The following is a 16,718-nucleotide window of genomic DNA, read 5'->3' as shown; positions in this document are numbered from 1 at the left end:
GCATCATAATTTTAATATTTTAACAACATTTGCTGTAAGCCCGAAGGGGAAGGTTTTCAAACAATTCTACTAAAAATTAGTAACGCGGCCCATTCAGATGTTCAGGTAGAAAATGCGGCCCAATTAAACGATCGCCATTGACATTGACACCGAATCTCCTCTGAAAGCTATACCACCGACGAGTAGTGTGCGGGTAGTAGTGTGTTTCATCTGACCAAATGTGACTATTATGGCTGCAAAGAAATTAGCTGTTTCACTTTAAATAAGATTTAATATTGAAGTTACAAAACCCCAAAAGTTCAAATAATTTAAATTTCATTTCATAACCATTTCAATTTCGTTACAGAAATAATGTCATAAAAAACCAACACTCACTAGATAAATTATAAAGAGAGGATAAATTGTATGCAGTATTTAAATATTGACTGCAATTAGAAGAGAGACTTGTATATTCCATAAAAAAACAATGGGACGGAGACAAATAAACAACTCGGTACGTCGTGTTTCCGACCTAGGGTAACCTGTGGTTCAGTAACCTTTTAACCCAGTTTTAATTTGCACACGTGCACCATATAGTCCAGGAGCCCGATGTGCAAACAACTTATTCTTAAATATTTGACCTCTTGAATCCAAAGAAACTTGGTCGCAAAGCCTGAAAGTGGTCAGTTTAATTGTTATCAACAAATTAAATGTTTAAATGGCTGTAAAAAGTTTATTTTTATAGCTAGTACAATTTATTCGCTAATAGTTACGTTTTCTCATAACAAATATGTATTTTTTTGGAAATTAAAAAAAATTAACTTTAACCAAAGTTATTGCAAATTTAGTGCAAATTTCTTACATTTTCCGTCTCCGTGCGCACTAATTTTACCATATCTGGTTCTAAGTTCCATTTATTTATTAATTTATTTAATAATTAATGGCATCTTAGAAAGTTGTGAAATTTCAACGAAAATGCCGGTTTTAATTGTTTATAAGGTTTTTTTTATTATTCAACTTCGACGAAAAGCCAAAAAAGTTACCGGATATTGTTCTTTGCATTCTAACAATCAAGCAAGGCATGAAATCATTGTTAGGATGCGAGGAACAATAACCGGTAACTTTTTTGGCTTTTCATAAAAATTGAATAACAAAAAAAGTTTTATAAACCAATAAAGCCAACATTTTCGTTGAAATTCCACAACTTTCTAAGCTGCCATTAATTTTTAAATAAATTAATTAATCAATGGAACTTACCTATCTTGTAAAATAAAGTTTAAGTTTTAAAATGAGATGTGCGTCTCAATCCGTCCAATTGAACCAGAGATATGGTAAAATTGGTGCGCGCAGAGACGGAAAATGTAATATATTTGCACTAAATTTGCAATAACTTTGGTTAAAGTTAATCTTTTTTTAATTTTCAAAAAAATATATGTTTGTTGTGAGAAAACGTAATAATTAACAGATAAAAAATTGTACTAGCTATAAAAATAAACTTTTTACAGCCATTTAAACATTCAATTTGTTAACAACAATTAAACTGACCACTTTCAGGCTTTGCCACCAAGTTTTTTGGTTTCGAGAAGTCAAAATACTTAAAAATAAGTTATTTGCAGCCGTGGAATTCTGTTTGGCTACGGAAACCTATCTGGCCCCTAGCCCCTAGACTAATACGAGTGTAGTAGCAAAAAGTTGTCGGTCTTTTATCAAAGGAAAATCGTATCAACAAATTTAATTTAAAATCTAAAATACCGGCTGTTTTCGTAGTAGCTGTAGTCGCCCAGGTGCATCGAGTGTACGAAGTGGTCGGTTATATGTCAAATACTAACCTGGCGAGCTTGAACCTGAACTTGGCAACGCTGTTCCTTTAGCCGACAACTGTTCGTGACATTACGTTACAAAATTTTCCGAGCATCCGGGCATCGGCAGGGCAGCCCTCGTAGCGGGAGTTATGGGTTGATTTCCTTCATTTTTAAAAGTCGAGTAAAAAATTTTTTTTTCCGATTTTCTGTCTTTATTAAGCCTTCCGAATACGTGGTTAAAATTAATGACATTATGACTGAATCACCCTGTATAAAGTGGACTTAGTTTGAAACTTAAATTACTTTTTGTTGCGAAGAAATTTGTAATTTGCCGCTTTTGAATCGTAAATTACAAATTTCTTTACAACAAAAAATAATTCGAGTTTCAAACAAAGTCCGTTTTATAGAAAATTTACGCTAGAATGGGGGAAAGTCTGTTATTCGTGCATTAATTCATATTTAGACAAATTGTGTGATAAAATCTACAAGAATGTATTGCCGGTTGGCTATTTGCTATAGAGCCCTATAGAGAGATTTATGAGACGCCACGGATGCAAAGAATTGTCTTTTTTGTCTTTTGCGATTAGGAATCTTCCGATTATATATTTTTAAAGAACAAGCAATGATACCATGTACTCCAACGGGGTAAATGAGGATCAAGCTTGATGCACACGTGACTATGGGTCAAAACGGATCGAGGATAGCCATTCGATCGGTTTGGATCGATAAGTTTGCAGCCATCGCGTTTACATCACGCTCGATCATTGTTTACCTCGTCGGAATATGTAAAGTGAATCGGGCCTAGTTATAACCGGTGACGTTCACTTTTTGTTTATTCTGTTGCCGTGACTGAAAATGAATCAAATGGTTGTTATATTAATTGAAACTAGGGTTGTTCCGGACACGAATGCAAATTTTTCAGGTTGATAAATCTGCGAAAGTAAAATTGACATGCGAAATAAAGCGCATACAAATATTTCAAAGGGTCAATAATTGATTGAATCGTTTTAAAGAATTTTTTCGTGTGAGTCTATATCGTAAAAGGCATTAGGTTTGTCCGTGCAAATACTTCTTAGGTCAAACGGTGGTAGAGATACGGGACGACGTAATCACTAAAAACCTCAAAATTTCGAAGCCACTGTACATTTTGGGAATTCATTGGTGCATTTGATTCCAAATTGTAATTTAAGGATAAAAAAAGCTTATTTTATTTGGAAATCAACTATTTTCGAGTTACAAATTTTTTTTTAAACCTTTTTTTTAGTAATTTTCGTACCTCACAAGTGATGAAAAACAGTAAAATTCACAGTTAGATGTACCATCTCCAAATTACGGAACAACTGATGCCCTTCACTTCGTCACCGTTGACCCGCACTATCTCCCTTCACGTGCATTGTAGGTTGCCTACAATTCGTGTATTTGTAATGCGTGAAGCAAACAATACTCTTGTTTGTTTCTTTTTATCGTTATCTTCCTAGTTACTGCTTTCTGCCCATTCAACAATAAAATTGAAGTAAGTGCAGAAGGAATAGTGCGTGGGCTCGACATTTCGCATGTTTAATTCGCACGGTTTCAACTGTACAGGTAAATCTGTGCGATGTGCGGGACATTAACATTGAAATTACTAATATTGCAGGAAAAATCCTAGATTTCTTGTTGTAAAACGGTTTTAAATTGAAAACATAGAAATTTAATTTTTTTAGGGGCAACGTTTTTGTATTTATATGCATTTGTTTCTATACAACCTAAACTATTTGAAATTTAAAAAATGATAGTTTGAAAATGTCTTGTTTCATAAATAATATGCACAGTCCGGTTTTCTCATTGGCAGCCCGCACATTTGCGGTTTAGTCGACCGTCTTCGACAGCTAACTAGGCTTTTATTAGTAAAATTTAATTTTTTCGAAAACAAGTCGACATTTTCGTTAAATTATCAGTTGACAAAGTGAGTCTTTTCTGTTACCTAGCTGCAAAACACTTTTATGTTCTAGTTCAAAGAGGCGGCTACTGTAATTGTTTAAATTTACTGCGCACGTTGTATTATTGGCAAGTTCCGTTAGCTCTGTTGAAGATGATAACAATTTATTTGCGATTGAATTTCTATTTTATATTGAATCTTCTATATATGTCTCCATTACCGTACTGGAACGCCACCTCCCATGTCGTTTAATGGTGGTAATATCGGCCCCTGCATCGGCTGACAGAGTGGCGGAGGAACGGCTAAAGCAATGCCCTGTATAAGTTTCCGGATGAGGCAAATTGAGATAAGTTGTTATTTCTTTTGAGCCATTCCTTATTTTGTTGACGCCAACCACTAGATTAACACATTTTTCCCTGACATACTTCGCAAAAAATCTTCAAGATAGCAACTACCGGACGTAAAGCACAGTATTTGCGGTATATCTTGTTTTGGTCGGGACTTGAAATCACAAAACATCTTCGAGTATAAGTTTTGGAATCGGGAATTCTTATAATAATAATTGAATCTTTGTCTTCTATATATTCGATCGTTATCTTTAGTAGCTCATCTCCTCTCAAAGCTCCACAAACACCAATTATTAAAATGTCCTGTAAAGTTGTTCAAAATTAATTAAATCGATCGATTTTATTAATTTGAACTGCCTTTTTTTTCTAGCACAAATCTATTATCAGGCGCCTCTTGTAAAACTGTCTCAATTTCCTCTTTCGTTAGAATTCTGGACTTTTTCGGACAGTACCCAACTGATCTGCTTTTCAAATATGGTATTAGTTTTGGAAATTCTCTGATATTTACATTTTTTTTTTGGCATCAGTGTACTTTTTAACATGGAATACTGACCATAACGTCGAAGGTTTAATTTTATTAATTTTATGTTCGAAATATGCCAGTAATGCCGCTTCGGACACTTTTTGAATTTCCTTCGAACTACACCACCCTTTGAATTTGTTGTAGGCAATCTCCTACTGTCTCGACGATTTTTTGGGGATCAATTGTGAAACAGCACTTTGTGACGCTCCCAATACTTCCCCTGGCAGATGCCCGTCTTCACTTTTCGAGCTCATTTTCAATTAAACACTTAGAATATGAATTAAAATATATAATTCTGACACTACATTTTCAATCAACTTTTTATTGTTTATTAGGTTGCTATGGTAATGATAGCCACCGCGTCTAAATCGTTTTGATTCAAACACAGTTCAGTTGTTTTATTTTATTGCAGTTTTCGTAAAAATATTGTTTGTATCTCGAACGCAAAATCTTTTTGCGTTCTTGAATGAATATTTTGCCTCGCCAAGCTCCATTCTTGAACGTCGAAGTACTATTTTCCGTTCTATAACTATTTGTCAAAGGAAGTGCAGTTGTACCATACAAACTTGATGGTTTGCCCTTTTGTTGTTATATTAAAGTTGCAACAAGACATTCATCTGGTGAAATTTTTTCTCGTACATTTTGTTTAGTTAACCTTAATTCTAATAAAATCAACAAAACTCAATGGCTTCACGTTTCTTTTATTTTTTATCTAAGCGGTACAAGTTTTATGCTTCCGTTTTATAATACAATAACTCGTATTAAAATCCATTCAGATATTTAAATTAACGTAAAATTTTCAACTTGACGAGTGACCATGTCCCACAAACAGTTAGGATTTTTCAACAGTTTTGTGTCGTTAATGTCAACTTTCAGCCCGCCACGCACTTAATATAACATTTTAGACCGCCAAACTTTATCAGGCTTTAACAATAAAACCAACAGGCCAAACCTGTCATTCAAAGCCCGTCTAAAAGACTGCAAATGTGTGGCCCGCTATTGAAATCCAATCAAATGCACTTATTAAATTTCGTGATTTCTCCGTGTGTCTCCTAGTATCCCCGCCACTTGTCCACGTAATTGTATACAAATCAATGACCTTGTACTTTTACTTAGTTAAGAGTTTAGGCTGAGTTCATAAAAATAAGACCACATAAACTATTCTTTTTAAAATTATTGTCTCTGAAATATTTTTATGTACTTAAGTTGTGTATATTTGGCTCAACATGGTTTTTTCTTTTTCCGAACTTCTTATTTTAAAAATAGGAAAAATTATTTATCAAGTTTCCCATAAATCGGATAATAAAAATCTCCCGTCTACGCCAACCGTGAACGTACTGTACACCGTGAAGCTTTTTCGATGCAAGAAGTATCAATTTTCAGCCGTCACTGAAATTTTTTTCTCTATTAAAAAATATCATTGCTTACAATTTAAATGTTACTTTACGAAACCGTTTCGGTCTTGATATATGACAGACATCGTACAAATTTGCTTGCCATTAAATTTAATGGAGAATGTCTTATATCCTTCTCGATTATGTATCAAGTACCATTGACACACTCCACAGGGTGAGCAGTTATAAAAGGACAGAACTTTTGTACTTTATTGAATCGTCCTAGATTAATGTTAAATAATTGTATTTTATAAAAATCATCGTTATCGGCATATTGTTCACTTGATCCACTCGAAGGTCGTTCTTAATAAGAAAATCGGAGTGTATACCAAGCCTGGAATTATCGGGAAATATCTCTAATTTTTATAAAATTATTTCAAAACAAATTAAATTAATATGGTCTGCTTCTTTGCAGACGGGGATCTTGGAAATTGCTGTGTATATAAAAATCTTGAAATGTGCAGAATTTAGTACATTTCGCTAAGAAAACGTTCCTGTTCATTGAATTTTTTTCAGTAAAGAATTAAAATTTCTCGGCTCCTTATTGAAAAAATTCTTCTACTTTGGCGTCTTTATTGTCAAATTAATTAAAAAAAAAAAACACGTCGATGGAAAGAATTAAATTACAAAAAGACGTTTTTATTTTTTTTTAATTAAATTCAAATGAAAAGGAATTAATTTTTTTGCAATAGAATGTTACCAAGCATATAATGCTTAAAAGTTGTTGCCAACCGAAAAATTTTTTATATCATTAAATAAAAGTTTCTATTACTTTTACCTGTCTCAATACTAAATAAGAACAACCTAAACGAATTTGTCAATTTTTACTTTAAAAGAAAATTAATAATAAAATTCACTTTTTCATTTTGAGCAAATTCTGCTAACATTCATTTATTTTGACTTAATTTTAATTTCTGTATCGAAATAAATCTAAATTTAGCAGAAAAACCCATATATATATATATATTTTTTTTTTCTTATTTTAACCGATTTAAACGTCATAAAAATGTTTCCAATTTAGCGCAAATTTTATAGTGGCCGTAGTATAATTTTTTAAATAATCGTTACAGCAAATTTTTTAAATCTATTTGGAAAACCAGGAATTTTTTTGGTATACACTCTATTTTTAAAGAATATGCTTTGCAATGCCGCCGACAAATTCTACAGCCTCTCTCGATAAGCAATAGCCTTTCTTATTGTGTCAAATGCAACATAAACGGGCCTAAAAGTACGAATATGTAGACGTTTACTCGTGCTTAAATTTTATTTTTTTTTGCGTCCGGCATACGAGACATAAAAATCTCAACGTGCCGCGCTCCCCTTTTTTCTGTTCTGTGCTACGATTCCGTAAGAAAATTACTAATCTTACTGTGATAAAGAAAATGTTAGTATTTGTATATTAACTGAAATATAGCATAATATAATAAAACCTATTGTTCGAATAATATTGTTTACATTGTGATTATTTTCCATATAAATATACCTAGATTAGTTTTAATTGTATGTGATAATATGTAAGCAAATACGGTATTATATTTGCTCAAGAACGAGACGTAGGTACAATTCTGACCACGTGCACTATTATGCTGCGTACCGTTTGGTTTTTCAAACAGCGGTGGCCCACTTTAAAAAAATGTTTAAATAACGTTTACAGTAATTAAAAAATAAATAAAATAAAATCGATACAAATAAAATGTTGATTCTTGTTGCAATTTTTCCGTTTTATTTATTGAAACGACCACTCACCCGAGATTTCTCTGTGGTTCACCTCTGTTCGAAACGATTGTTTTATGAGCCACTAATTGAAGATGTTAACGTTCTATATACATTTCATTTACATTCCTCAGCAACGACTCTGTTTTGCACAGGTTTTATTAATTAATAAGTTCTTGTAGAGCACTTTCTTAAAGTCACTTGTATGTATTTTTATATGTTTTGTATAATTTTATGTATTATTTGTAAATAAATAATTTTAAAACATATTCCGACTTTTCTGTACCTGAAACAATAAAACATTAACAAAGCAAGTAACAGCGGAAGAGATTAAACTTCTTTGAATCTGAAAATTAGAAAACTATGAAGATATTTTGAAATATTAGCTTGGGACGGGTTTTTATAAATAAAAAAGGAATTCAATTGCTGTTTCCAGTAACAAGAATATCTATTTCTATCAAAATATACATTAAAACTATCAAAAACTGAAGAGTACGACTAAAGGTTTAGTGTTGACGTTAAATTATTTTTTAATATCTTCTGATTCCTCGTAACTACTTTCCAGTAAGTTATTTATATTCTCCAAGTCCTCCTGGCACTTCAGGTAGTCCAGCTTGGCCTTTGCTGATTCCAACCGCATGATCATCGTTTGGTTGTAAAGATCGTTCAGTTTTTCAAAATACTCCAACATAGATTCTACCATTTGCTTGTAGAAATCGTCCCCCTCTTTAATATTTTTATCTGTCTCCATTAGACTCGTCTGCTCCGCCACTTTTTCTTCCATTTCCACAGTTTTTTCCTCTTAATTCGATTTTTTAATAATTTATACAGATATTTTTCTCCTTGTTTTCTAATAAAATTGAAATACTAACCTAAAATTGTCTATGTAGGTTTGGAAATAGTTTGCTACGAAATGCGAAACAAAAGAATTCGTAATATTCGATATGCCATCTCGCTTCCGAAAAAGGGATGTACAAAATATACGAAATGATAAGGTGCCCCGCGGCACTTGAGAAAATATATTTTTAACTAGACTAGATTTATCAATAACATTTTAAAATTTGGCGTTGGCGGAGCGGAGATTGCGCCAAGTGGCTGATATTGATTTTCCGTTTTCTTTGTACCAGACCGAAATTCCGTCTTATCGTAGTTAAAAAGGGTCCAAATGATTAATATTTTTATAAAAACAAATTAGCACTGTGCAGCTCTACGTTTCGCTTGGCGCTGCAATAAATCTCTGAGAAGTAAGTTGCTTGCTGTGTTAAAGATGCTTATTATTGATTTTAGAAGACTCCAATGCATGACATCGGGCTGGGTTTCATATATTTTTTTAGTCAATTCCTGAAAAATACATAAAGTTTTAAATGTTATATCATTATTATAACTGAACTAGAACGGCCACGCCGGCTGCCATTATCTATTTTCTAGATTTTGGTAAAACATGTGTAGTAAATTTGTGCATGTTGGTCTTATGTTCCTAACCGGCTAAGATGATGGTTTTTTTGTGATATTTTATTGCTTTTAGAGTCACCAGTAATGATCTAATGAGCAGTACGTTAAAAGCATCGTTTTGCGAGAACATAAAATTAAACATAAATTGGTACGCATTCATTTTAATGTTATTTCTATTGCATGGTATGTTTCTAAATTTACATAAACGACGTGTGCATGTCCGCTTGTCATTTTGTGGCAATGTGTTTACGTAATACTACTGCAGCAGAAGAAATTGCCGATTTTCATTGACCCTAATCGATAATTTGTGGATATCTCTGGAAGAAACCAAAGATTATCGTATAGCTCGCCCCGTGACGACACGCCACTGCGCTACCCGGCGGCGACCAATCCAATACCGGCTGCCAGAAGCCTCTGCCAGACGCCTCTACAATTAACCAATAAACTGTCTGGCATTTGTATTTTCCTCAGTTGCTCTATCCGCGCTAAGTGAGAGGCATCAAAAAATTGAATATCGGTTTATTCAACAAAATAATAAAATTGAAAGAACGTGAAAAGTCACTTCCACAAATTTTTTTACCGTTCAATTAGTGAGTTGTTGAAAAATTCACGTAAGTACCCGTTTTGTGTAGTGCCTTGTTAGCAGCCGCCCGATCAAGTATCGGGTAGATGTTGTAATCAATTTCTCGTTTGATGTATCGCATGATTGTATTTGATAAGTGTCATATCGTGATATATATTGATAAAATGGGCATGGTTCGTAGTTGTACCAGTTATGGGCGAACTCCGGGCCTATGCCCTCGTCCGAATCAGAAATCTAAGTTCTTACAAAAAAAGGTTCTCTAAGCCTAGCATCCTTTCAGTCCTAGGCCCCCCCCATACGCCCTGCTCGCCTTGACTAAATTCTCCCCTTTCTGCTTCCAGGTCTAGCACCCAAAAAGTTCCCAAGATGACTGACCGCAAAGCTGTAATCAAGAATGCCGATATGAGCGAAGACATGCAGCAGGACGCTGTGGACTGTGCAACACAGGCCATCGAGAAATACAATATCGAAAAGGTAAACCTGCATCACTTTATCTGTTTTCCCAGTCTAAGTTAACTTTAATCGTTCGGGAACACTATATCAAGGTTATCAACATTGTTGGGCAATGTCACTCCTACACGAGTATGTAAGACTCGAAGGCAGATTTATTTTGTTGTCAATTTTATGTGTAATATATATATCGCATTATGTACGTAAAAAAGTGTACAGGTACCCTGTGTCGATCCCTGCTCTTGTCAAAAACATTAATTTCCTAATTCCGTGGGTTAACAATTTTTTAGAGATAGGTGCAGCGGAAAGAAGCAAAAGCAGCACTATTAGAAAATAGACACATACTTGAATTTCGACTTGTACAGGGTGTTGTGAAAATATTCGGTAGCTTCGAATTTTTGAATTTATTTAGAGAAAGTAAACCCCATTGGTGCGCGTATTTACAGTGTGTCTACGGTAAGGACCACCCTTAAAATCATTATATTTTGATAATTTTTTTTTAGTTGGGTACATATTCAAAATGCACGTTCGAGGGGTCTGTAACTTTATCTTTGAGCTGTAATTATTAGGAATTTTTTTTTTTAGGAAAATAGCGACTACAAATTCCTATTTAGGGGAACTTAAAACCTACCTGTACCGGTTTTGAATGTTGGAAAATACAGGGTGTTTGAGAAAAAAATATTCAAATTGTGGGAATTTTCTTTACTACTAATACAAACCATTCTTAATTAAGGTTTTGATTTGGGGTTCGGTTTACGAGATATTGCTACTTTTTTGGATACGTAACGTCGGATTAGTCGACGTTTTTAACTTGTCCAGTTCTCTCGTTTGTTAAGAAAAAAAATGAAATTCATATGCCTGCCTGTCCCGGAAAAGATAATCCCTGGCTAGCAACTACAGCACCCAAAACAATAATTCCACAATCACAATAGTTAAAAATATACAGGGTGTTCCAATCAAAACTTCCCACCTGGAAAATATCAGAATTAAAAAAAAAACAATAAAATCATCACTTAAAAAATAAGACAAAATATCAATAGAGGAGTGAATGATATTTTATTAAGTGTTCAAATTGGTTTCCCTCCGCTTCCATACAAGAATAAAATTTTTGCTCCACTTCCGAACAAACATTTCGGCCGGTATCTGATGCCATTCTTCAACAATTTCTCCATAAAAAAATTTGTTTTCAGTTCAACTTTTTACTTATTTACTTTAAACGAGACAATATTGTCTCGTCTTGTCTTGTCGATACAATATCCCGTAAAATCATCACAAAGTTGATTGAATTCCAATTCGTGAAAACGGTTGATACAATTGCTGAAAAAGTGGAACAAGAATAACGACTGTGGACGGCAGGCAGCACAGATTTTTATAATAGTATAGGACGCAGAGGTTCAATTGATAGGCCTACCAGATCGCCAGATCTATCGCCCTTAGACTTTCTTCTATGAGGACATCACTTAAAGTCGAAAATTTATGCAACATGACCGAACTCACTTGAGGAGCTTCGTCGGCGAATTGTTGAAGAATGTCCTCAGATAACGCCCGAAATGCTTCGAAATGTTCGTTCGGAAATGGAGCAAAGATGTATGGAAGCGGAGGGAAACCAATTTGAACGTTTAATAAAATAACATTTCTTTCAGTCATTGATATTTTGACTTATTCTTTACGTGATGATTTTATTGTCATATAAAAACCAAAATTTAAAAAGTCGTGAGCAGAATTGAAAAAGATTTAAAATGAGGTGTCACACAACAATAGTTTAGGGGTATTCTTTCGCCCCTCTGAAGGGGTAGCTTCAAAGTCACCAAAACTTACATCGTGACGTGTCCCCCTTGAGAAGTGTTCCGGTTTTTTTTTTAATCCGATATTTTCCAGGTGGGAAATTTTAATTGGAACACCCTGTCTATATATTTTTTTGTCTAGTTAGCTCCAGCGATGCCCCTGGCATAACTAAATTAAATTTAATTACGTCAAAGTAAGTCCCTTGCTTTTATTAAAATTGACCAAGTAGTTTTTGAGTAACTAAAAAAAGGGTTTTTTTATTGACTAACACCCCGTATCTCGAAAATGAATCTTTAAAATATTCAAGTTCATATGAACTTTTTATTTTGTATTTTCCTGGTTAAAACCTCGGACACCCTGTGTAATATTTTATTATACTTGCCTTTTAATTGGTCTGACGCTACCTATAAGTTCTTTATTTACAGTAATTTATAATTTTGGTCATTTTTTTTATGGGACCCAAATGTATAAGGAGCAATAGATCCTTTTGCAGGAAATTTTTGTTATAATAGTTGAATACACACGCAAAGACTTATTGGAGCGATAAATTGTACCAAATAATTATTGTCAGATAAATCGTTAAGTAAAATCTTTCGGACAAATTTTAGAGAGGACACTAATGCGAAGTTTTATTGAATCGAATTATGGTACAAAGTTTATCTGCCTGTTTATTTGTTACGTCTGTGTCATTCACAAAGGTTTATCTATAAATTTGGTAAGATTATTCTGTCATTGTTGATCTTTCGGAAGTCCAAAAAATCAGCAATTTATTTGTTACTCGTAAGTATAGTTTGCCACGAAAACATGAACAAAAACGACTTTAAACGCGTTTTATTACTTGGAATGATGGGTTATGTGATTATAAAACAACGCAGAAGAAATAAAAAGCGAACAAAGTGGGTTAAAACATGGTTATTGAGGAAAGAATATAATACGCCAGTTACGCCACTAATTCCTTATAACTCTTGTTTTTAATATTTTTATTTGTATATTCTTGTGAGGTTGTTTTCCATAAACACGGGTGATTACGATATAAATCGATCAGTCCAGTAATAAATTCTTTTGATGCCATATTTGAAATTGTATATTCTGAACTCATTATAGAAATTTACCGACTTTATATGTCGCGCAGATATTTCCTCCGACATGTACTAACACGCAGATGATGCTCTACAAAATATCGCCCTATAATTCACGACAGATTTATCAGCCGTTTAATCACTGTGTTAGTGTACGTGACAAAATAATCGCTCCAAATTATTTGGTACCAATTTAACCGCCAAAATAGAATTTTTCAATTTTTCTTGATGACCCAAACTAGCAGTTTTGTCTTTACAATTTATACAATTCAATGGTAAATCGAACAAATCGGTCGATAAAACTGCTCGTGTATATTCAGCTATTGTAAGTTATTTGGTTGTAAGAAATTAATAAATCATTATTATGATGCACCATTTGTTAGGGAATTTTATGCAGGTCTCAAAAATACAAAAAAATAAAAATATGTATGTGTTTTAAATGAAAATCAAGAAATTTTAGAAAAATATCGCTTATGCCACTGAATTGTACGTAAACAAAAAACCTGTATAAAGAACAAAACTCAAATATTTTCACAAACAAAAAAAAGTTATAAAACGTCTTTGAAAGAAAATAGAGGTGACATTAAATTTTTTTATCTAAAATACAGTGATTCACAAACGGTGACCAAAAATTAAACCTCGTATTCTTTGGTGAACTTTAATAAGGGGAGTTTTTCATATAAAGTTTTTATCTAGGACGCTTTGTTAAAAAGATGCAGGGTGTTCAACTTAAAAAAATGTTTTTAATTTCTTTCAATAATTTAAAATCTAGTAAGTAAATAATTTGAACTTGGACACATGTTTATGTAAACCTTATCCAAAATCTGAGGGCTTTTCCTAAAATTTAGATGCTCTACTGGCGGAGATATAGGGTATCGATAACAGTACGCCACTGCTTTACGGTAACAACCATAATATTTTCGGATTTGTCTTTCCATTTTCTACAAATTACTACTCTTTTATGTTTTTAGAGAAAAGCCTGATTTTCGAGTAAAACTTAAAAACGCACTGAAAACACTTTTACTTAAATGACATGACAAACACTAATCATTCGGTTATTTTTTCGAATAAAGAAATTAATAATATTAATCACGTTAATGATTTTATTTGAGTAAATGCTCAAAAATGAAATTTGTTTGAAATTTATTGTTTTTCCTTCTTTTAACTGCCCAGAATATCAAAATATCGAAGTGTGTTTTCAGTTGGTTTTTTAAATTTTACTTGAAAATCAGGCTTTTTCCGAAGAATATAAGATAGTAATTTGTAGAAAATTGAAAGACGAATCCGAAAATATCATGATTGTTTAAGATTGTTTAATTTTAAGAAAAATCCTCAGATTTTGGAATACATTTACATAAATACTTGTGCCCAATTTCAAATTATTTCACTTACTAGTTATTAAATTATTTAAAAAAATTAAAAACATTTTTTGAAGTTTAACACCCTTTAACGAAGCGACCTAGACAAAAATTTTATACGAAATACTCCCCTTAAAATTCACCAAAGAATACAGGGTTTCATTTTTGGTCACCGTTCGTGAATCACCCTGTATATTCTATAAATTTTTTATCGATTTGAGAAATAGGAGAAACCACAAAAGCAGCGTACTTGTCCACCGAGCACATACAAGTTCCCAACATTGTACGCATTGATGTGCTTTTTCTTTAACGTTGGACCCGCGGGTCACTTTGAAGGCGCAGTTTGACGTGGCAATTTGTTTTCCAGGATATCGCTGCGTACATTAAGAAGGAATTTGACAAAAAGTACAACCCGACATGGCACTGCATCGTTGGAAGGAATTTCGGATCATACGTCACCCACGAAACGCGCCACTTCATCTACTTCTATCTCGGGCAAGTGGCGATATTGCTCTTTAAGAGCGGCTAAACCCCATCCCCGCTCGCCCCCCTTCCTACCTGCCCCCCCCCCCTCTCCCAGTATTCCACTATATTAGATGACTGTTTCAATTCTGAAATAATCCTTATATATTAATAGTTTGGTTTCGGTACGCGTTCCCAACGTGCAAGGGAGAACCTCATTCTATTTATATGCGAAGCGACGGGAATGCGTACTCAAATTTAAAGTTTTATTTTACGGATTTTATATACCTATTTTTGGAATAAAATTATTTTGTTGATACTTTATGATTTTTTTCGTTTTTTCTTATTTTTTTTTTTTAGTTAGAGGAGCGATGCACAAGGGTTTTATTTATTTGTACTCGAATTTGTGCAATTATTCTATAGATTTCCTGCACGGGAAATGCTTTTTTCTGTGAGTTCTGTGGCGCTTGGGGCTTGGATTATTTTTAAACTCGACAAGGCCGTTGCGGTACGCCAGTCTCATACGGAAAGGTTCACTCGGGGGAATTGCCACAAACCGTTTTTATTCGATTTGGTATTTCTGTCGCACCGAAAAGGGAAAATTTTAAATGCGCCAAAAAGGATCTGTCGAGGGGTCGGTTTTATAAGTTCAGTGTCGCGTTTTTCCTTGTTGGTTATTTTACGTTTACCTGCAACTGTTGTCGAGCCCCCACATTGTCGTAGGGCATAGATTTTTTATTTGCTTAACGTTGCGGAGACGGGGGACCAACAGTCAACAATTTTACGTCCTTTCGGATGCAAACATGGTAGGAACCGAACGTTTAGGATGTTCTCTTTCGATTTCAACAAAATATGTAAAAAAAAACAATTGAATGTTCCGTTTTGAAGATTGAAGAAAACATTTTTTTTTTAACATCCTGTATGTAATTTTTTTGTATTTTCCTGATTACAATGGTTAGATACATATAATACAGGTTATATGAAAATCAATTTTTTTTAATAACTTTTAAAACGCTGCACAATTTAATTATTTTTATGAAAAAATAAAAAATGTAAATAAAAGTAGAATTTTTTTAGATAGGTACAGAAAGAATGGCTAATTTCATCGGTTTATTTCACTTTAGGGATGTAATAAAAATCGTATTAAACAAAAAGTAGTTTTTTTTCTTGAAAACAGTTCCATTTTATCGATATCAATCAAGAGTGCCTTTTTTTAGTTCAAGCTATCTAAAAATGTTATTTTTGTACCTTTATCGTAAAGTGTGTAAAAAAAATAATGGAGTTACACAAAATATTTTAAAAGTTATTAAGAAAATCGATTTTCAGTAAGGGGGCCCTCTAGGAGAAATTTTTATAAGGACCTGTCTTGTTATTTTAACGTCCCCTGTACACATCTGTGAGAATGCCCACATATTCTAGAACACCCTGTATATTTGCTTTAGTAGTTTACCCAATACTTCCATTTATACACGTAGTCAAGGTTGCTGTGGAACTACTACGGGTAGGTTATATTTTTCACTGTTAAACAATTGTGTAAATTCCTCAAAAAAATATATATTGTTATAATAGCTATTTATGATATACGTGTTAAAAGTAAGATTTTATTTTGTGAGTGAAGATGATTAAAAAACGAGCTTAGCGAGTTTTTTAACTTCACGAACAAAATAAAATCACTTTTAACACGTATATCATACATTATTTTTTCTACAAAACTGTTAAAAGTGGGTTTTTTAATTGTCATTTTTGATGTTAAAAATGTCATTTTTTGACACGTGTGTTAAAACTAAGTTACTTAACACTAGTGTTAAAAGTAACTTAGTTTTAACACACGTGTCAAAAAATGACATTTTTAACATCAAAAATGACAATTAAA

General features: G+C 33.2%; 1 protein-coding gene across 2 annotated transcripts; it reads left to right on the top strand.

Moving 5' to 3' along the window:
- The first annotated feature begins 9,592 nt into the window (after positions 1-9,592).
- On the top strand, positions 9,593-15,169 carry LOC108909438 (dynein light chain 1, cytoplasmic). 2 transcript variants are annotated; one of them, XM_018713777.1, is made up of 3 exons: positions 9,593-9,739; positions 10,053-10,185; positions 14,751-15,169. In XM_018713777.1, exons 2-3 carry the CDS (start codon positions 10,078-10,080, stop codon positions 14,910-14,912), a joined length of 270 nt encoding a protein of 89 aa, XP_018569293.1. In that variant the 5' UTR covers positions 9,593-9,739; positions 10,053-10,077; the 3' UTR covers positions 14,913-15,169. The 2 variants fall into 2 exon arrangements, with proteins under 2 accessions (XP_018569293.1, XP_018569292.1); XM_018713776.1 differs by lacking the exon at positions 9,593-9,739 and adding an exon at positions 9,877-9,965.
- Positions 15,170-16,718: the final 1,549 nt, after the last annotated feature.

This window comes from Anoplophora glabripennis, unplaced genomic scaffold (assembly GCF_000390285.2).
Source record: "Anoplophora glabripennis isolate ALB-LARVAE unplaced genomic scaffold, Agla_2.0 scaffold527, whole genome shotgun sequence".
In the NCBI taxonomy this organism is placed as follows: Eukaryota; Metazoa; Arthropoda; class Insecta; order Coleoptera; family Cerambycidae; genus Anoplophora; species Anoplophora glabripennis.
This window is presented reverse-complemented; position numbering and strand designations above follow the sequence as displayed.

Bases quoted from the DNA above. Each gene is read 5' to 3' on its own strand.
- LOC108909438 (XM_018713776.1), top strand. From the start codon at position 9,904: ATGGGCGAACTCCGGGCCTATGCCCTCGTCCGAATCAGAAATCTAAGT. The intron at 9,966-10,052 runs GTTCTCTAAGCC...TTCTGCTTCCAG, and splicing joins CTAAGTTCTTACAAAAAAAG to GTCTAGCACCCAAAAAGTTC. The intron at 10,186-14,750 runs GTAAACCTGCAT...TTTGTTTTCCAG, and splicing joins AGAAATACAATATCGAAAAG to GATATCGCTGCGTACATTAA.